Genomic DNA, 21413 nt, shown 5'->3' with positions numbered 1-21413 from the left:
ATAGGTGGCGTGAAATTTGATTTGCCGTTGCATACATCCAGAGGATGGCTACAAATGTGCAAACAGAATGAAAACCTGTCCTGAGAAATAGCCATCATTAAATCCCAGAAAGGATGAAAATAAACAAGATAGCTACAAAAATGAAATTAAAATGACAGTTCTTTCCATATAAAAACAACAAGGGTTGTTTGAGCAAATAAAAACCCTGAAACTAATAGAGCAGCTTTTGTGCTATACAAATAGAATGTGGAATACCCCAGGTGTCAAAGCCACTAAATTTTGAGCTAGCAAAGCCTCTAGGCCCCACACAATTTTTCAGAGATCCGTGCATCCATGAGATTCCACATCCAAAAATCTACCTCACCCCAGCAGGCAAGAGTTCAAATAGTCCTTCATACTGGCCATTGCTAATTCAAATATCTCAAAAAATGGGAAAACCGAGACAGAAACCTGCCGACTCTGTTATGAAAAAGCTGTCATTGAAACAAGTCCCGAGTGCAGAGCATTAGCCTGGAAACAGTACATCCTACTTGGAAAGGTGATACAAATACCTAGGGTTATTAGCAGAGAGGAACCGTGGAAAGTTCTCAACTACCTTCAGGAAGTATGGAAATAAAGAAGGGTCAATTCCACAATACATCTTTTGCGTCACAGTGGAAGAAATGTAGACCAAGGCCCTAATCACAGTCTCTGAGCAACTGAGATACTTGGCGACCAAGATACTGTCAGGTGTATTTAGGTAACATCACTCACACAGAGGTACTTCAGAGCCACATGGATACAAGGGGACCACCTGACATGTCAGTCTCCAAGTCTTCCACTTCCAGTCTCTCAGTTGCATTCATACCATTGGCAATGGAAGGAGCGGAATCAGATCTCAGCGACCCTGAATTTGGTCCCAACCCCCTCAAAAATGAGTTTCTTCGATGGAAGAACACCAGGGCTCATAAAGTACAATAAGCTGTACACACACACACAAATTTAAAATTTGTGACAAAGTGGACGGACATATTTCCAGTATTATACAGTTAAAATTGAAAGGTATTCAAAGAAGGATGTACAGAGAAAGCATGGCACAAAGGATATAAATAACAATCATTTTTCTTGTTCTGTACCAGCGGTACATCACTATTAGAAACACTAGATATTGTATACATATATATATACTATTTTCCACAACAAAGAGAATTGGATACATACTTCACCAACAGCCAATTTAAATTAATTAATTTTAAAAATCGCAAGCAACTTGGTAGCTACTCAAAATGTGTCGTTGTAGGTATTGGGCTACTTGAATCGTACAGCCACCCAGTCTCCTGGTTTTCAGGCAGTTGGTGACCAGATCTGTGTATCCGCTGCATGTGAGCAGGCTGTAAAATCATCAGCGACCGGGGCTGGGGTTTAATTTATGTATTAATTGATCATTTTTTAGGACTAGTGTAGTATATATATATATATATAGCTATTTTAATAATATATTTTATGTTGTAAAATGATATTTATCCAAGAATATTCGATTCATTGAAAATATTCAAAATGTTCATTTTCAACATGGTGGGTATCTAGCATATAATTACAGACCATCATCAAATAACATGTTTTTTGAAGCTTAGTTACTTCCACCTTTCACATCTTCCACCCTTCCGATCTTCATTCGGCCACTCTCAAGATCCAAACAGACCTAAACTCCATCAACGAATGGGCCCATAAAAATTCCCTAGTCCTCAATCCGTCCAAATCCACAGCCATAATTATCAGGTCCAGGCAACTCCTCAATTCCCTCCCCAGCATCCCACCTTTCATGCTAAATAACCATCCCATCCCCTTCTGCTCTTCGGTTAAAAACCTAGGAGTAGTCTTTGACCAAAACTTTCCTGGCATTCTTACATTTCCCAAATTTCCCATTGCCTCCCTCAGCCTGTTTCGTCGGTCCTGGCTTCTCTTACCTTTCTCCACCCTCAAACTCCTTGCATCTTCCCTTATACTTCCCTTCTTCGATTATAGCTGTGTGGCATACGGTGGTCTCTCGGAGGGGGAGAACGCGCGATTGAAGCGTACTATGAATTGTTGCATAAGATTTGTTTATGGCACCCCACGGGGATCCCGGGTGTCGCGGTTTATTCCCAACTTTCCTGGCTATTCCCATCCTTCCGTGCACAGTATTTCCTAGTTGCTTTCTTTTCCAGTCCATCCACATCGTCGTTCTCCTTACATCATCCAATCCCTCCAATTCAACTTCTCACATCTCACTCGTAAGACCTGCTCATCCCCAATCGACCTTATTCTTCCGCAACATACAACCCATACCTTCGAAAGATCCTTTCTGATCCGAGCCCCTAAACTCTGGAACTCCCTTCTTCCCCTTTCTATCCGTCACGCTGCCTCCTTTTCCTCCCTTAAATCCCAGCTGTATAATCACCTCCTCTCCCTCCAAGCAGAGGCCTCAAGTTAACATTTCTTATTTTTGTTTAATATTCTCATAATTTTTTCTTCTGTCCTGCCTTATTGGTATACATTGTGCCAAGATTTCTATCTTTTTTTTTACTTTTAACTTCATAGAAGGAATTTCCTTTATTTATTTCATGTAAATTATTCTTAGGGGACACAGTCCCAGAATAAAGTTATTTTTATTCTTCTTAGTTATTGGAAGTAGTGAAACCCTTGGGACATCCTTCAAGTGGTCACTTTTTTGAGGTCCATATCAACTAAAATTTACAACAAACCTACCAGCTTTCAAGACAAAAGTTAACTGCAGCATTCTATACAAACATGTTGGGATGAGAAATGTCCAACGGGAATTGTATGACAGAATTAACTACTGCTTGGCGGCTGAAGGATAAGACTTCAACACCTCATTTGACACCATTCATAATAATAACATTAAGCATTTTTCCCTGAACATTACAAATATTTAAGTTAAGAAAATTACTTCCTTTAATGTGTTGAAAAATTCACCACCCTCTATATATTTAACTATACTTCACAGCTTTGTTTCTAAAAAAAAAAAATCCGAAGACAAATTTATCCTTACTTGATTTGGCCAACAGAAAAACTGATGATTTAACAGGATTTGACATGTTGATCGAAAAATGTATAAATCATAAAACCTATTAGCTAAAGCTGATCAATGACAGGAAGATGCCTGTTGTTTATTGTTTTTACCTTAGTGGGCTGTACAGTCCCATGGCACAAAGGAAAAGATTTTTTAAATTCTATACAAATTATATATTTCAAATATTTACATTTTCAAATGTTCAAACATGTATAAACTTTTAATTACATTTAATTAGATAACATATATATATTTATCAGTGTAATTCTAACGGTGAACCCACTCAATCTGGATTATCAACTGGACACCTCGGTGTTGTTACTTCCTTGGGGTTGTGGGCTAGACAAGCAAAACAAAATGGTTAAACTGGTACAATTTAAAATCAAAAATTAAAAATAATACTTTTAAAAAATTCAAATAATTAGAATTTACAATGCGTGTAAAAGAAATTCACACATCCTACCTTCCTCCGAAGAACCAATTGAATATTCCATAATCCAATGAAGTATTCGCGACATCTGTTTGTGCTAGAAACAAAATTACAAAAAAAATGTATAAATGTAAAATTAAATAAATTTTGAAAAATTTATAATTTAACTAACCATTGTCTTGGTAAAGCTGCATATGTTCAATATGCCGACTTTCCCTCTCTTTCTGTATAACTGGATCTTTTCCATAGCCAACATGGAGCTCATTAATCCTGCAACAAACATAAAAGTAACCTAATAAAAAAAAAATAATAATAATAATAATTAATCTTTATGTAAGGTATTGGCTGAGAAAAAAAGTCAGTGTCACGAGTGGGATTCGAACCCACAAACTTCGGCTAGATACACCGGTGCTCTAACCACTTGAGCTATCGTCACTTCGATCCACTCGAACACCAACTTCCCATCTCAACCCAACCTTTCGAATTTTCCTTCCATTTTGCCATTTTTTGAGATGGGAAGTTGGTGTCCAAGTGAATCGAAGTCAAGACAGCTCAAGTGGTAGAACAGCGGAGTATTTAGCCGAAGGGTGTGGGTTCAAATCCCACTCGTGACACTGACTTTTTTATCTCAACCTTACATAAACCTTAATATACCTTACATAAAAATTAATTAATTGAAAGATGTTATTTGGTCAATCGGACCACAAAATCTAATTAATTTAATAATAATAACAATAATAAAACCCTTAAGGAAGTGGACAATTGCTATAAAAATGTGGTGTGAAGGAGCACGGTCCAATCAAGGAGGATGAACATCCATTTTATAAAGTTTCTGCTTTGAATTTTTGGAAGTGTATGAACAGAAGTTGTCAAATTGAAACAAAATCTTATTCCTGGTCATAAATTAATACAGTGAGTCATAGAACAAAAACATAGTGGATAACAAAGCAAAAGAGTGCGGACAAGGCAGTCCATCTCTCCCGACTGGACAAGCGTGATCAGTCCCTCACACTAAGCGAGTGGTAAAGAACATGATAAAACAAAGCTGCCAGCGTCAGCAAGCGGGGTTGTCTGAAAGGCTCTTGCATGTGAGCCGGAAATGAGGAATTGTCCTTACTCAATCAAGAACAGGTCATACGCAGTTCACACACTGGCACTTGCTCCTAGGTCAAAGCCTGTGCTGATGCCCCTTATGCAGAGAAAGTTAATTAATGATTATTTGGAATCGTGAGATGTGGTGTGATGTGGGTTTAGAAAAACATTTTCTTTATCGTGCCAATTTATATATTATAAATCCCAGTCCCTGAAGATGATCTCAATAAAGATCGAAACGTTGGTACAATAAAGAAAATGTTTTTCTAAACCTAAGTTACACCAGAACGCATCTCACGATCTCCAAATAATCACTATTAATACTGTGTGGAGGTCAATGGAGGAATAACTTGTACTCCATTGAATACAGGGCGACTGTATTATAGAATTAGGCTAGATTATATTTTGTATGGGTTGGGGGTTGAGATGACCTAGCTGTCTACAAGCCCCCATTGGAGCCTAACCTGACTGGTCGGGAAGTGACGATCTCCTGGGCATCTGGCTTAAGGGGGATACTAGCAGCCCTGCAGCATAACGGGATAGATTAACTCCTGAGGTATATCCCCTAGGGTCAGCACACTGAAGAGTAGTATGTATATATTACACAGGGTGGACCAAGACCTGAGGGCTTAAATGCCTGGGTAGACTCGTACTCCATCCCTAAAAGATCCGGGACTTGGTCGGCTCACGTGTCCTGCATAAACCTCTTGGACTTGTTCACAAACCCCAAGATTTTGGACCATTTTATCTCCTCTCCTTCAAAAGTTTCGAATCTAGACCTAGCGTACTTATCACACTCTGCAAGGTAGTGCCTTGCCGTTTTTTCTTTTATTTCACAAAAACGGCAAAAGGGATCTGGTAGAAAAGCCATTATGGAGAGGTGTCTTCTCAGTGGGCAGTGGCCCTTCAGGATACCTATCAGCCTTCTAATTCCCTTCCTTGAGATAGAGATTAGCCATTTTGATTCTGCTGGTTTGATCACCTTAACAAACTCTTTCTATTGCCTATGTCTGGGGGATAAATTCCACTCCTTAAGAAATTGTTTCATGCCCCTCCCACCCTTGGGGTGAAAGTCCAACAAAGCAAAAGCGAATTACTTTGATGAAATTATCGTCATTTGGAAATTCGAGTGGTCGCAATGGGATAGTTTCGTACCCCAGAGGAAATTTTTTTTTATCTGCCTTGCAGACTTCGCAAAACTGAACCCCCAGTTCTATTACAAAAATAAAAAATAAGGAAGAAATGGATAGGGTGACAGGTGGTTATACGCAGAGTTTTAGAGCAAGCCTCAAAAAATAAAAAATACATAAATAAATTTAAAAAAAAAATAATTTGTCAATAATATTACAAAGTGAATATACAAAGGTTGAAGACATGTCGAGCATTATATTTATTTTATACATAAAACATTTACAAAAACGTGGGATCAATAAACATTTAAAAATATTTGAGCCTCTTTTTTTTAATTGGGGCATTATTTGGAAAATCTCCGACACATTAAAACTTTTATTATGTCCAGTTTCTCAAGAGTCAAAAACCTTTGATCTAACTTTCCAGGATGGCGGGATACAAATAAGACACTCATTCAGTGTGTCCTTGTATTTTAATTTTTCCCCTCCTGAATGGCAAAAAGTTTTTATTCCTGGAAATATTACACTTCAGATTGCAGGACATCCATCTGGCGTGTTGGGCCAGTGTGGCCTTTGTACAAATCACCAGCACCAAACGTATTAACTATTTCAAATGGCAAGATACACATCAAAATGCAACTTTTGAAGTTTTTTTTACGGTTAATTCAACAGCACAAGCAGTTTTTAATTTGGAGCGCCGTACTCAAGTAATTTTTATTCATCAATTTATTTATCTATCTTTTTAATGATCGTAAACTAATTACTAATGGTGCTGGAACAACAGAACATTTTGCAACAATTTAATAACATCGACTAAGAATAGAACAGAATAGATCATTTGTTGAAATTTTTTCTTTCAGTACCATGAGCAATTAATTTACTACCAATTAAAATGAAAAATAAATTAATTAGTTTTTGGGTAAAGTTGGAAAAGAATTTGTTTTTCAAAACACAATGTTTGAAAGGGGGGGCATTCGGACCCAGTAGTCTTTTATTCAAAAACACCGACACCCTGAGGATTTATATGACCTCCGCTGTTGCGATCTGTCATAAAAAAAAGTTTGTAAATAGTTTTTTACTAATAACTTGAGAACAGTTCCAATTAAAAACTGTTTGCACAGTTGAATTCACCACCAAAAAACTTTTCAGAAAATTACATTGATGAGTACATATGAAGCATTTGAAAAAGTTAAGCTTCTATTCGCATCCTGTTATCCTGGAGTGTTAAATCAACTTTTTTTTTTGTTCATGAGAAACTAAAAAATGAAAATTAATGCGTTTTTCCTAAAGACACCCCAATAAATAAAAAAACAAATAAAAAAAAAAACAAGTTAGTTAAACTCACCCTGTATGATAAATTTCTTATACAAAAAAAAAAACTCACCGAGAAGATGTAGGTATAACGGCTGGGACGGATTCAACACTTTTGGAATTGTCTAGATTCTTTTTTAAATCATCATAAGCCCTCATGGATTCCGACAGCTTAATTTGAAGTGTATCTCTTTCTTCAAGAAGCTGAAATCGCAATTAATTTTATATTGTTTATAATAAAACCAAAAACGAATTGTAGCATTAATTGATATACCTGAAGAATCTCTTGAGTGAGTTCTTCACATTTGACGTCCCTTACATGTAAGGTGTACAAAGCTTGGTCCAGCTTGTTCTGTATAGTCCTTATGTAAGGCGACATCCTAGCTTCTTCGGTCTGGACTTTTTGGACAAGTTTTTCCCTCGTGTCTGTCAAAATGTCCGAAAGCCGGGCGATTTCCAAGTCTTTCTCTTTTATCAAATTTGCATATGTAGTTATATTTTTCTCTTCTTTATCAACATTCGATTTACCCTTGTACATTGCTATTTCCCTCTCCAATTGATCTGCGACAGAAAGTTTCTCTTGGACAAGATTTTCCAATCTCGTCTTTTCTTGTTCGAGAAAAGCCAACGCTTCTCTGAGTTCTGTGTAATCCCTCGAGTTCTTCAAATCAGCAGAATCTCGTAAAACAGCCATTTGTTCTTGTGCTTCAGACAAGGCTCTTTTTTTCTCTTCGAGCTGCTCAGTTTGTATTTGCAATCTTATTTGAGATTCTGAAACCAGCTGCGATAGCCTTTCAATCTCTTCATTCGAACTGCTTTCCACTTGTGTATTTTTCATTGATGAGGCACAACTCTGAAGAGCGAGTAACTCATTATTCTTGCTGATCAGTTCTTTGTCTTTTTCTTGTACGTGCAGGAGATATTCATTACACAGGACTGTCAACCTTTGTATTTCACTTTGTTTAAAATTTAGATCGTGTTGCAACTGGAGAACCTGTTTCTCCAAGAACTCTACTTGTCCTACAAGATGGTGGATTTGTACATCGACAGTATTATTTTCAGATGTGGGTGTTTCTGAATTCGCAAGCTGTTTCAAATTTTCCAAATCGAGTTTAAGTTTTTCATTCTCGCTGGTAACATCATGGAGTTTAGTTTTAATTTCCTCGACTTCGCAGAGGTTGTCTTTAAGTCGTTCTAGCTCTTTCTGAGCTTCTGCAAGAGATTTTTCCCTTCCTGAAACGGTACAGATCAAGTGGGAATTTTCCTCTTCTTTTGTTAATATCGCCTGTTGGTAATAATCCTCAATTTCTTTCACCCTTTCATGGTATGATGACTCTTTGATGGTAACTTCATTTGTCAACTGTTCACTCTTTTGTTTCCAAAATTCCAAGCTGTCAGCGTTTTGTTTGAGTTCGCCGGTAAGCACTTGGATGTTTTTATTCAAATCACCATTTTCTGCTAATAGTTGATTGTATTGTTCATTTAAAGTTTCAATTTCTTTCTCGAGGTTCACATTGCGCTCAGTCAATACTGAAACACGTTGTAAACTCTCGTTCAATTCAGATTTGAGTCGATCAATTTCCGGATTTGGTCGTAAAGACGGTTGGGCAAGGCCTGAGAAAAAGTCATCACTGTCATCTGAAAACCCTTGGAAAATTTTAGGAGAGGCAAGTTGTGCTGTGACTTCTGACTTTGATACTTTCTCAAGTGATGAAAGTTCTAAAAGTTTGACTTTATTTTCTAATTCTTCCTTTCTTTTCATTAGGTTTTCTATTTCTTTGTTTTTAAGAACTAAATCTGCCTTTAATTTTTCATTTTCTTCAGAGAGGTGACTACATTTCATTTCGAGTTCTTCATTTAGATTCTGATCGGGCGTTTCTATGCTGAAGAGTCTATTTTCAACTTCGTATTTTTCCTTCAATACTTCTTCCAACTTCTTTTTAGTCGTTTTCAATTCTTTTGACGCTGTTAGTAACTTTCCAGCGAGATCTAGGTCTTTTGGCACTCCTCCGGAATGGCCTTCGGACAACCACTGCAAGCCTTGCATTTGGTTCGAAAGCTCATTGCTCCTTCGCTGCCACATCTGCACTTCAATGTCTTGCCTCTCTTTCATATTGACTAACTGTTCATTAGCCGAGGTAAGGGTATCGACACGTTTTAACAAAGATTCTCTTTCAAGTTTTAAAGAAGACATCTGAGTTGTGAGCTCATTTACTTTAAGGGTGAGTTTATCATTTTCACTTCTAAGTTCTTCTTGAATAGCAAAATCTAAATCATTAAAATTGGCTTTAGGGGCACTTTTCGCCCTCTCGAGGTTATCTATTTGGATCTTCATTTCTTTAAGCTTCTTTATGTACTTTTGACACTTGATTTTATTTGATTCCAACTCTGATGAAACCAAATCATAATCTTCTTGCAGTTTGCGAAGTTTATTCTGCAATTCTACAACCTTAGGCAAGTCGGTTTTAGTCTCGACTTCGGTAACCTGAGAATCACTGCCCATCCAGCCCCAACCATCCTCTTCGTCTTTTAATTCACCAAATGGGTTATCTCCAGAAGCATGGCCATGGTCTGACCAATTGAATAAACTTAACTCTTCTTTTGCTTCTTCGTTTTTGGCCTGAGAGACTGCTTCTTCAGCCTCTGTGACTACTTTATCTACCTCCTCTGAGACGGACCTTTCAAACAGATTTGCCAATTTGTTCGAATCATATAACTCCTTGTTACTCTGTTTCTTTTGAAGTTCTTCAAATTGTACTTTTAAATTTTCCAAGTCTTTTGCCAATTGTGTAGATTGAGTTTCTAAGAGTGTCTTTTCGTTTTTAAGATGTTCAATTTCTTTTTCTGACGTTTCTTTGATGTTTGCTAATTGAAGTTCAAGGTTTTGATAAGAATTCTGAATGTACATTATTTCATTTACTCTTTCATTTAACAACCTTTGCAGCTGTTCAATAAATTGTTTATTCGCGTGGCTTTCATTGATTTGCCTCTGATAATCTTCGGACAGTTGTCTCATCTGGTTTTGTAACTCTTCTGACCGGACTGATTGTTCCAGTTGCATTTGAAGATTGGTAACTGTTTGTTTAGATTCTGCTAAAACATTGTCCCTCGATTTTACATCATCTACTAATCTATCGATGGAGACACCTGCGTCTTTCAGTTTGTTTTCTAAATCATTACATGTTGCTTCTAGAGTGTTTATCTTCAGTAAAAGAGTATTTCTTTCTTGTTCTAAATTAACACATTTTTCATTTGTTTTTTCATAAGCTTCAACATTAGCTTTTAGTTCTGCGTCTAAAACTTCTACTTTACCCAATGCTGTGTTATAAGCATCTCTAATGCTATGAAGAGTTTCCAATTCTAAAGACAACCCATCAACCGTCACCTTGGCCTCGCTCAACTCTTTTTCAAGAACTGAATTCCTTAATTTAGTGGCATCTGCAATTTCTTTTGTGTCTTCATATTCTACTTCAAGATTTACAAGTTTATTTTTTAGTAGCTCTTCATTTCTTTGAAAAATCTCCAGTTTATTCTCAACCTTTTGTTTGTATTCTTTAATCATGGTCTGCGTCAAGTTTTCAGCTTTCTGCAGTCTTTCAGCCAATGCGGTAATTTTATTTTGAAAGAATGACTCTTTTTGGTCTAATTCAGTTTCCAGGCTAATCACTTTCGATCTCAATCTTTCAACTTCCTCTTCACAGAACACGACATAATTGTCCTTTTCTTGTAAAGTTTCTAAGGCTTTATCATAATTGGTGGTGACTTGTTCGAGCCGGTTTAACAGTTCGCTCTTACTTTCGTTCATTTCTTTTTCTAAATTCATTAAATCTGAATAATAACCTTCATTCTTTTTCGATTCCTTTTCATAAAGTTCTCTTAACATTTCTAATTCCATTTCGTACCCTTTGACAACATCTGATAGCTTATTTCTTTCCACATCCAGATCAGCGATTATTTCTTCCTTCTCTTTGATTATTGCACGAGACTGGTTTACATTTTCAAGCAGAGTTGGAATTTGAAGGTCTGCATTCTGCATAGAAGCTATTAAATTGGCAGATTCCATTTTAGAAACATTCAATTCATCTTCTAGTTGTTTTATCTGGTTTTGTGAGTCGTTTAGTTGTTGAACAAGACTCGCTTTTTCATCGTTAAACGTGGCAATTTCTTTATTTAATTTTTCAACATTGGCTTCAAAATCTAAACACATTTGTTTCTTCTTTTTAAAACTCAAGACGAGCTGTTTATACTTTTGCGTCAAGTCTTTATTATCAGAGGAAGCAGGATGAGCAATTCCGACTAGGTCTTGTTTCGCTTTTTCTTTTTTAGCCAGCGCCTCTTTAAGCTGTGCGTCGATATCAGAATTGTACCTTCTCAGTTCATCGACTTCAGCTAAAATCGAACAGTGCTGAGTTTTGTAATATTCAATTTCACTCTGCAGTGAAGAAACATTGTTTTGAAGTGCCTGTACGAAGTCAGTCTGGGAAGAAAGCTCCTTCGTGACGTTTGCCAATTGGCCTTCTAAGTGCTCTTTCTGTGAAGGGGTGCATTCAGTCTTAAAATCAGTCTCTCCTTTTAAAGCTTGAAACTCTTGAAGGGAAACGAGCTGTTCCTTGATTTGCACCAGTTCACGTTCTTTTATACAGAATTGCTCTTCAATTTCTACAGATTTCATTACAGCCGATATCTTTTCTTCGGTGAGGCCTTGTAACGCCTCCCTAAGCTTGGCGATGGTTTCATCCAAATCCTGAAGTTTCTTCTTTAATTCTTCATTATCTTAAAAATTATAAGGATAATTACTAGTGTAAGTTGTTAATAAACATGGTTTGCATGCATTTCAGCTCTACACCGTCTTCTGCCAGTAGCTCTGTGTTAATGTGTGTGTTTGCTGTTAAGTTAAATAATATGTTTAGTTTATTTTACTATTTTATTTTGTGTGTATGTGTTTTAAATTTTATGAATTGCGCTTTTTCTTGAGTATATTATTTTTGTGTTGTGTTTGCAAGTTTGTTCAATGTTTTCTTTCCAAGCAGCTCAATTTTTTATTGACCTAACTAACTCCACTAATGTTTGTTTTATCAACATCTTAATTTTGAAAAAATAAATAATTCTAGGGTAGTTAGAAGAATAGACTTACTTAAATAAAGAACTTAAAAAAAAAAAAATTATCATGGTAGAAATGTAATGGTATATAAAAATCCCTCCGTTCATTCTAACTTTTTTTTCACAAATAAAATAGATAACAGGTACTTCAGTATAACTTACTTAGAATCAGATTTTTATTTTCATCCTCGACATCTTCAAGTTTTTTCTCCAGGCTTTCTTTGTCCTTTTCTAATTTATTGAACTTAGCAAAAGTGGAATCTGCTGCTTCTAAAAACAACATTAGGCTTTTATTCTAGTCATTGGTCCAAACTATCTAGTTTTATTGTTCTCTAAGCATTTTGGTGTTCCTATTCGTTTGTCTGTCAGATATTTTGTCATTTTGCAGTCTTCTGTGATCAGGGGTATAAGCATGGTGAGGACAAGAGAATTCTCCTGCATTTCCATTTGACAAGGGGAAAACTCGCATAAATAGAAGGAGTCAGTCTCTCCCTGCTTATAACCCTGACTGGTAAGATATCGCTTAATATGACAAAATGACGATATACACTATACAGATAAAACAAACAAGAATAGGATGACCTAAATGATCAATACTAAACAACATTAACAGTCAGCAACAATTAAAATTTATAAATGTGGCAAGTGGGAAGAATAAATTTTTTAACAAACTTTTAACAAAAGTACACTAAATTTCCAAAATATTTTTTAACTTCACTAATTTCGTGGTCCGCTTAACCAATTGATATATTACAATTAATTAAGGTTTTTGTTGAGATAAAAAAGTCAATGGCACGAGCAGGATTCGAACCCACAATCTTCGGCTAGATACACTGCTGCTCTACTACTTGAGCTATAACTTTTGACTTTTTTATCTCAACTAAAAACCTTAATTAATTGTAATATATTAATTAGTTAAGCGGACCACGAAATTAGTGAATTTAATGATTTAAAATGAAGTATACTTCACTAAAGCTCTCCGTGGCTATTTCATTTGTCGCTGAGAATCAAATAGATTACACGACATTTGAAAAATGCAAAAAGGAGGGAAAATTCAAAGGGTGGGGTTGAGATGGGAAGTTAGTGTCTGAGTGGATCAAGGTCACAATAGCTCAAGTGGTAGAGCAGCGGCGTATCTAGCCGAAGATCGTGGGTTCGAATCCCGCTCGTGCCATTGACTTTTATATCTCAACTAAAACCCTTAATTAATTGTAATATTTTTTAACATACATTTCTTTTAGGAATAAATTTTGTTAAAAATTTGTTAATATTATGTTATTAATATAACAAATTGTAAGATAAATCCATAGCATTTTTTAATAAGAAATTCAAGGAAAATTTCAGGTGGTTGTTTAATTTAATCAATAAATGAACCATTTAGTTCCACTACTATGTAATTTTGTAATTTCATCCTCTCTTAACTCTTCAATGTGTTTTCTGCAGTCCTTAAGTGAAGCAGTGTCTATCACTAATAATTTTACAGTGGTGCGAGAGTCATCTTAGAGGAAAACAACTCTTGCGATTATTCAATGCTGGTCATTTTTGGTTAATTTCTGAATAATCACTCCAATTTTGTGCAGTATAGAGTAGTACTAAAGGTTTGGTTGTGTGTGAGATCAAAATATAGCACTCTTCCAATCCCACCGAACGCACAAACTTTCTTGGGATGTAATCCTTGTTTTTGGAGTCATTAACAGTGGGTCACTGTGTTTTCCCAAGGAGTTTTCCTCTTGACCATTGTAAAGAACCCATTTTTTATGACCAGTTATCTTTTCTACAAATGGGTCATTTTTCTGTCCAATAAATTCTGTCAACATGTGAGGAACACACATATCGCTCCGATAAACCTATTCAGCTGCACTCAAATGCATTGAACACTGGTACGAGAAATATCGTGTTGTCTGAGAAAAAAATAAGAATTTCACCATCAACAACAGTTTAAGGACTTTTGCTCTTCCAAATCATTTCACATCTGAACTAAGCAAACCACTTGCGATGAGTTCTTTCTACTAAAATGTCATTACCATACAAATCACAAATGTTCCTAGCAGTATGAGCCTCGGTTTTTACCTTTGTAGAAACAAAAAAACCATTAAATCTTAATGAATAATCTTAATACCCTTCTATAGGTAAAAACCTCGGTATGACTTTTAATACCATATTATCATAGGATGATTATTTAAGCTTTGTTGCTAGAAGGGTGAATGGGACTTTAAATTCACTTTGAACATATAAATTTATCTCACCGAAACTAAAACTTAGACTAGTTCTTTGTTTACTTGTTGCAGTACTATCTCAGATTTTCACTTAATCACATTTCTACTAAAAAAAATAAGAATACTTTTTAATAATTGCACATGATTTGTATTAAGTTTACAAAGAAGAGAGCACATCTCAACACATGACAAGTTCATTCTGGGTAATAATTTATTTGATTACCTTCAACTCCAATCACTTATTTATTAAAAATAAGCTCTGCCCATCATACTTATTCATTATATTCAATTTTAATTCTCCCTGTAGTTTAAATACTATAAAAAGCTTGTATCATGGATCTGAATATAAGAATGATTCTTTTTAGAGTTGCTGGGGCACGTCTGTGGAATTCTCTTCCGCGGCATATTAGGTCAGCCCACCCCCTTCCTTCGTGCTTTCAGGCGTGAAGCTTTCAACTTTTTTGCAAACAATCCTTGATTTGATCAAACTAACTCAATATGATCTTGTTGTTATTCTCTTTTATACTTTTCCTTTATGCCTACTTCTCTCCTTCATTCATATTTATATATTATAAATATGTTATATTCATACAATTTTTTTTTGTATAATTATTTTTTCCTTGCATTATATTTTGTAACCTTTTTGTTATTTAATTATTTTATATTTGTCTACTCACTATAAAGGTGGCAAGTTTGTGAAAATATTTTTTGATAAATATATTTCTACTTCTATTTCTAAACGACAAAAATACACCATTTTTCCTCAATTTTAATTTAGCAAAACACCTTGTTAAAATATGAGCTTGTGAATGAAACTAACAAATAAAAACACCATAACTAATCCCTTTTCAGAGTTTGTAAACAATAATGACTAACTAAACATTGTTTCAAAATAAAAGAGGGGAAAATCAAATTATTGAAAAATGCTAAAGACTTATTTTACAACCCGATATATTAATGACTGTACAAAATGCTATTATGAACCTTAAAAATCATGGTTTGATTATGATATTTCTTTGGGCATTGTTGATCTAACTTATTGGGCCAGCCAGAAAAAATAACAACAGATTAGTCTTAAATTTGTTAATTATTAAGATTTTTGTTTGTTTATATATTAGCAATTATCTTATTACCATTACATTGTATTTCATTCTTAACACCATTGTCTGCAGAGCTTCATGAGCATGAATTAGGGAGCCTTTGAAATGCAAAGGAGGTGTCTCCCGCAGTCATGTCAATGGTTTTTATTTAAAAAAAAAAATTAATGATATTTTTGTTTGCAACGTAAATGTCATTTGAAATAATAATAAAAATCATTTGAATACTAAATAATTTGAAATAATGAAAATAAAACTTGACAGATGACAAAAATCAAATTTACATCATTTCTCTTAACAATGACAAAAAAAAAAAAATAAAAAAATAAAATAAAATAAACTTTGTCACATTTTGTATAAAGAATTTATATCAAATCTGATATTATTTTCTGACCGTTTTTTAAAAAAAATATTGCAAAAGGAATCATGCAACATCTTTTGTCTGCCACCAGTGCTAAAAGCAGAAAATGTGAATAAAAAATTAACTTACAGGTGTCCAATAATTAAGTCACAACAATGGCTATTCATTTTTCCGTTTTCAAAATTTTATCTTTATCTGTTTGTTTAAATCATTATGTACAAATAAGAGTTGTGCAGTCTTTTCTCATTTAATTTGGTCTTCCTATCCTCGTCGGGTTAGTCTGCCGCCAGACCGTCAGTATTTATTCAAAAACACATCTTGAAATATTATTTTCACTGTGTTTAAGCGTTGTTTTAAGCAAAACACTTGGCTTTGCCAAAAACAGGCACACTGAAGATGGCGAAATGGCGAAACATGTCTGACAGACCAATCCAGCGAGAATAGGAGACCAAGATAAATCAGTAATGATCAAATAACAGACTCAACTAGGGTTTGGTTTAAATTCCAATTCCCTCAGCATACGTTAGAAAAGCGTTTCATAAATAATAAATTAAAATTACTCCTAAAACCATCTAACACCTAGATTCTCAGCCAAACCACCAGTTTTTAAGGTTGAACAAGCCATGTTGAATGGTACTGAACACTTTTTACCTTTAATTTCATCTAGATCTACGAGTTGCAACTGAAGGTTACCTTTTTCCTCCTCCAGAAGTACTATCTGGTTTTTAAGCGTTTCAATCTCCTCATTGACCGAACACTGCTTTAAAAAATTTAAAAAATGAGCATGAAAAATTTAATAAACATATTTTCAAATTTATTTACATTAAACTTACCTCTTTTAGCTTTACATTTTCCTCCTGTAGTTGAACTATGGATTTTTGCAAGTTTTCTATAAGATCTATTGATTGCTTTTCCTGTTTAAATAAATTTTTTTTATTGATATTATATAAAATAATAATATTTATTTAATTTACCTTTCCAAGTGTTTCTTTTTCACTTTCTTTAATTTTCTTTAAATGAGCCTTCAATTTTAAATTGACCTTGTTTAAATTATCATTCGATGCTTTCAATTCCTCCAACTTCCCTTCGAGCTCTTTCACAGTATTTTCTAAATCATTGACATTTCCCTTGGACTCTTTAAATTCGGCAAGTTCAGACTCCTTTTCATTTAACCTTCAAAGAAACGATCGACTTAAATTATTCGCCAAAACAAAAAATAAAATAAAACAGACTTACTGCAGTTGTAATTCTTTATTTAGGGATTTGTAAGTATCCAAGTTTTTTCTCAATATGGACTCCACTTCCGAATACTCCTCTTTGACCTTGAGCAACGACTGTTTGAACTTGTTGTCATTCGCAATGACTCTTTCGTTCGTTTCGTTCAGCTTCGAAAGGACCTCGGAGTAGACCTCATAGCTTTCGGCCAACTTGTCACTTTTTTCTTGAAGTTGATCCTGAAATTCATAATGTGTAAGTAGAATGTGGACGAACCTTCAAAGCTGTTTCAAATCACCTGAAGAGTGCGAACTTGGACTTCAAGATTGTTGATCTTATCCTTGACCTCTGGAGGAATATTAAGTTCTAATGTAAGCTGTAAAAACAATAAATAATAATTTATTCCTGTACAAGTGATTAAAATGTTAATTATAAATTGGAACCAGAAAGGTGATTTTATAACTTGTGTGTCATTGTGACCAAACCAGATCTATTCCAAGGATAATGTTTTAGGTATAATTTTAAAGAAGAAAGCCTGGCAAATTGAGTTTCTTTAATATCTCTCTATTAATTGAGGTAGACTTTTTTTCATTCTTCAGGGTCACTGGTAACTAGTCTCCCTATCTTCCACCATGACCTAAAAGATCTAATGTGAAATTACCTTTTTTTTATTTCCAAACCTCAAAAAGTGCACTACCAGGTAGTTTAGTTGGGTTTGTATTCTCTTATTTCTTTAGGTGTTATCATCTTTCAAAAGAGGCTGTACTGTTTCCGGGCCAATGCTTTGCAGTCACAAAGAACATGTTACAATGTCTGATTTTTTTATGAGAAAATCAGCAGATTTCTGTCACAGTTTTGTCCATTTTTTGAAATGATAATTGAATGGACAATGGCCAGTATAAAGGCCTGATATACTTAATTCTTCCCTGCTGAGATAGAGGGAGAATTTTATTTTCCTAGTCGAGATGTTGACTAATTTTTTTGATTATTTTGCACCTGGTGAATTAAACTACATTTCTATGTTTTTAGCGAACTTTGGGCCATGTCAATGTGCTGTCATTGACCAAAAAGTGTGAGGGCTGTTCTGTGTAAAGTTTCAATTTATTCTGCTATCACTATACAGACAGAAACATGACTCATCAGTAAAAATAACAGCATTCCAATTGGTGAACGCTTCTAGGTGCTCGTTGCACCATATTCTCCTGACTTGATGGTGGAGGACTGTTGCTACAGGTCGTCTCAAAGGGGCATAAGGCCAACTTCCACGAATCGTTGGTGTTGATAAAGGCTTGCCAAAACATCTTATACTTCATTTAGGATCTGGCGGCCACTATGGAAAGGGATCTTGCACCAATGACAATATTTCCGTCCTCCCTTAGCGTCGTAATGCACTGAGGTCCACTACCAGGCTTCGTATCGGCATTTCCAGTCTCTCGGAATCAGGCTAAAGCAAGGGAGAACACACTCTGAGAGATGCAACTGCCACACTCAATAATATTGCAAACTTCTGGTACAATGATTATTCAGAAATTGTGAGGTGCGGTCTGGTGTGACGTAGGTTTCAGAAAAACATTTTCTTTATCGTTCCAACATTTCGATCTTTATTGAGATCATCTTCAGGGCCTGGGATTTACAAACATTGTTTAAATTTAACAAATACATGTAGGATGTGGAAAAAAGTGAATTTCAAAGTATTTCTACTAACTCTGTTGTTTTCTGTATAAGTGTGCCATTCTTGCGTGTCGTTTTGAGAGAGCTAGTGAGATATTGCTGTTTTATGTTTATATACATTGGATTTTAAAGGGGTGGGGAAGAAAGTCGGTATAGAAAGACATTTTTGTATAAGGAGTCGGCTTCTTTGAGGTAAAAAGAACCGGCGATGGGAAAAAACATTGGTAATGGTTTGGCCAGATTATCCTTTCAGGATTATATAGACCTATAATAAGAAAAGGAAAGCTAAATTGTTCAAAAATTAGACTATGTAAACATGTTTGCTATGTGGAATGTGATGAATGTTTTATATGTTATATTATATTCACTAATTTCGTGGTCCGCTTGACCAATTAAACATTACAATTAATTAAGGTTTTTAGTTGAGATGAAAAAAAGCAAATGGCATGAGAGGGATTCGAACCCACGATGAATTTAATGAATTAACTGAAGTACACTTCACTAAAGCTCTCCATCGCCATTTCAATTGTCGTCGAGAATCCAAACCGATTACACGACATTTGAAAAATGGCAAAAGGAGGGAAAACTCATAAGGTGGGGTTGAGATGGGGAGTTGATGTCCGAGTGGATCGAGGTCACGATAGCTCAGGTCAGCGGCGTATCTAGCCGAAGGTCGTGGGTTCGAATCCCTCTCGTGCCATTTGCTTTTTTTCATCTCAACTAAAAACCTTAATTAACTGTTATATTATACGTTTTGTGTGATGTGATGATATATGTATGTTATCAATATTGAATTTGATTAATGATATTGGTGTAGCTGTGACTGAGTTTACATGTATCTGTTCTATAATTGATGCTGTGTTTATCTCGGTTGATATAAACCATTTCTAAGAAATTACGTTTATATTTGTTTTGTACTGTGGGTAATAATTTTTGGATTGTTTCACTTTTTTCCACATCCTACATGTATTTGTTAAACTTAAACAATGTTTATAAACCCCAGACACTGAAGATGATCCCAATAAAGACCGAAACGTTGGCACGATAAAGAAAATGTTTTTCTGAAACCTATATCACACCAGACCGCACCTCACGATTTCTGAATAATCTTGACTAACGGTCACTAATCATCACACACTTCTGGTTCAAGTTGATGTCTTTAAAGAGAATGCAACTGGATTAAAATAGAAAAAGTGTTTGTTTACAAAATGAGTAATCCTCATATTTACTATTCTTACGTAAATCCCTTATTAAAATGAGGATTTACAAATTGTTTGTTTTTGGTTTGTATTTTCTATTTTGTTTTATCCAAATAACAAAAATATATCGGTTAATTTAATTAAAATTAATAGAATAAGAATAAATTACAAATATCCCTATTCATTTATGTACAGGTTATATAAAGGTGTGGATGAAGAATTTAAAAAAGTCCAGGTGTTATGATGGGAATCGAACCAATGATAGAGTAGTCTTTGACAAACCAAGAGGTTGGCACTTTCTGAGTATGAGATGAGAATTTAATTTTATGGATCTCAACTTGACAATTTTTTATCATGGCATGAAATACATAAGCCTTTTTTTACAGCAATTATTGTAATGGGATACCAGATTCTGCGTCTTCTGCCTTGCTATTTGCAGTTCATTTATCTCGCTCCTGAGAATCTCATCTGCCGCACATTCCTCCTCGAGCCATGCTCTAAAAATAAAAACAGTTTATTATATTCATCAATAACGATTCGAACCGACTATAGTACCGTGCTTCATCGTTCTGTTGCTTCAGTTCTTCGTCGAGCCTTCGGAGTTCTTCAGAAAGTGGACCGACGTCAGACCAAGGTGTCGGAGAAGTCTTCTCCGACGTCCAGGGTTCATCGAGCTCATCGAGTAGCTGAAAACCAACCTTGGATCATGCCTTAAATCAACCTGTACCTTTATCGCAGACCTTACCTCGAGTTCGTCGTTCGACGCATTCCCTTCATTCGAGGATACACCATCCATTTCGGTGATGCAGGGATTTATAAAAAACTAAAAACGACATTTGCTAACAAGGTCCAACAGCTTGAACACTCCCGACTCTTCTGACTTTCTCTCCCTGCTGATCGTTACACCGAACTAGGACACTGCTCCCGCTGAGATTCATTATTTGTTGTTGCATACGTACTAATAAATAACTTTTTGTTTATTTTCAATAAAATTCTACCTTTTTTCGAAATTAGTGGGCCATTACAGACTCGTGTCACTTTACGTATCTTCCCAGCTGTCACTTCCATATGGCCCAACGGTGCTCAAGGGCGGTACTTAGAGAGAAAGGTTCTCAACGTCAACCAACTCATGGTGAACTCAGAATTTTTGCTCGACGTACTTTGCCAAATATAAATCGATCCAAACATTAATAATAAAACTAAATTATTAATATTCTTGAATAAATAAGCGTAATTGTAATGTCAGCCCTGAAAAAGCCAAATCACAAAGATAACTACCATAAAAAATCTAAACTTTTACTAATCTACTAACTTTTATTGGTGTTTATGATTATTTCTATGTAAATCTGTTAGTTCTGAATGCACTGAAAAATCAGTTTATTAGTTTTGCATTAACAAAAACAGAAATACAACTGTAAATTTTCTTATATTTACACTCAACAGTCCTTTATAAAGGCATGAACATAGTGATTTTTTTTTTTTTTTTCAAAAATGAAGATTTTATTTATATGTCAATAATTGACTTTAACCTAAAATTAA

At 35.0% G+C, this 21413-nt stretch overlaps 1 protein-coding gene across 7 annotated transcripts; it reads right to left on the bottom strand.

The window, feature by feature from the left end:
- Positions 1-3240: 3240 nt before the first annotated feature.
- LOC106666166 (myosin-11-like) lies at positions 3241-20980 on the bottom strand. 7 transcript variants are annotated; one of them, XM_014393134.2, is made up of 15 exons: positions 20873-20980; positions 20620-20801; positions 20430-20572; positions 20281-20371; positions 17303-17380; positions 17026-17243; positions 16764-16962; positions 16623-16703; positions 16441-16549; positions 12278-12385; positions 7290-11788; positions 7089-7219; positions 3655-3752; positions 3516-3579; positions 3241-3391 (listed from the first exon to the last, which is right to left on the bottom strand). In XM_014393134.2, the coding sequence occupies exons 2-15, from the start codon at positions 20668-20670 to the stop codon at positions 3349-3351; spliced, it is 5913 nt and encodes a 1970-aa protein (XP_014248620.1). In that variant the 5' UTR covers positions 20671-20801; positions 20873-20980; the 3' UTR covers positions 3241-3348. The 7 variants fall into 7 exon arrangements, with proteins under 7 accessions (XP_014248620.1, XP_014248623.1, XP_014248619.1 ...); XM_014393137.2 differs by having other exon boundaries at positions 20430-20560; XM_014393133.2 differs by having other exon boundaries at positions 20620-20947.
- Positions 20981-21413: the final 433 nt, after the last annotated feature.

The sequence above is a fragment of the Cimex lectularius genome, unplaced genomic scaffold (genome assembly GCF_000648675.2).
Source record: "Cimex lectularius strain Harlan isolate CLEC.00 unplaced genomic scaffold, Clec_2.1 scaffold5, whole genome shotgun sequence".
Lineage (NCBI taxonomy): Eukaryota > Metazoa > Arthropoda > Insecta > Hemiptera > Cimicidae > Cimex > Cimex lectularius.
Note: the sequence above shows the minus strand (reverse complement) of the source record. Positions and strands in the feature narration are given on the sequence as shown.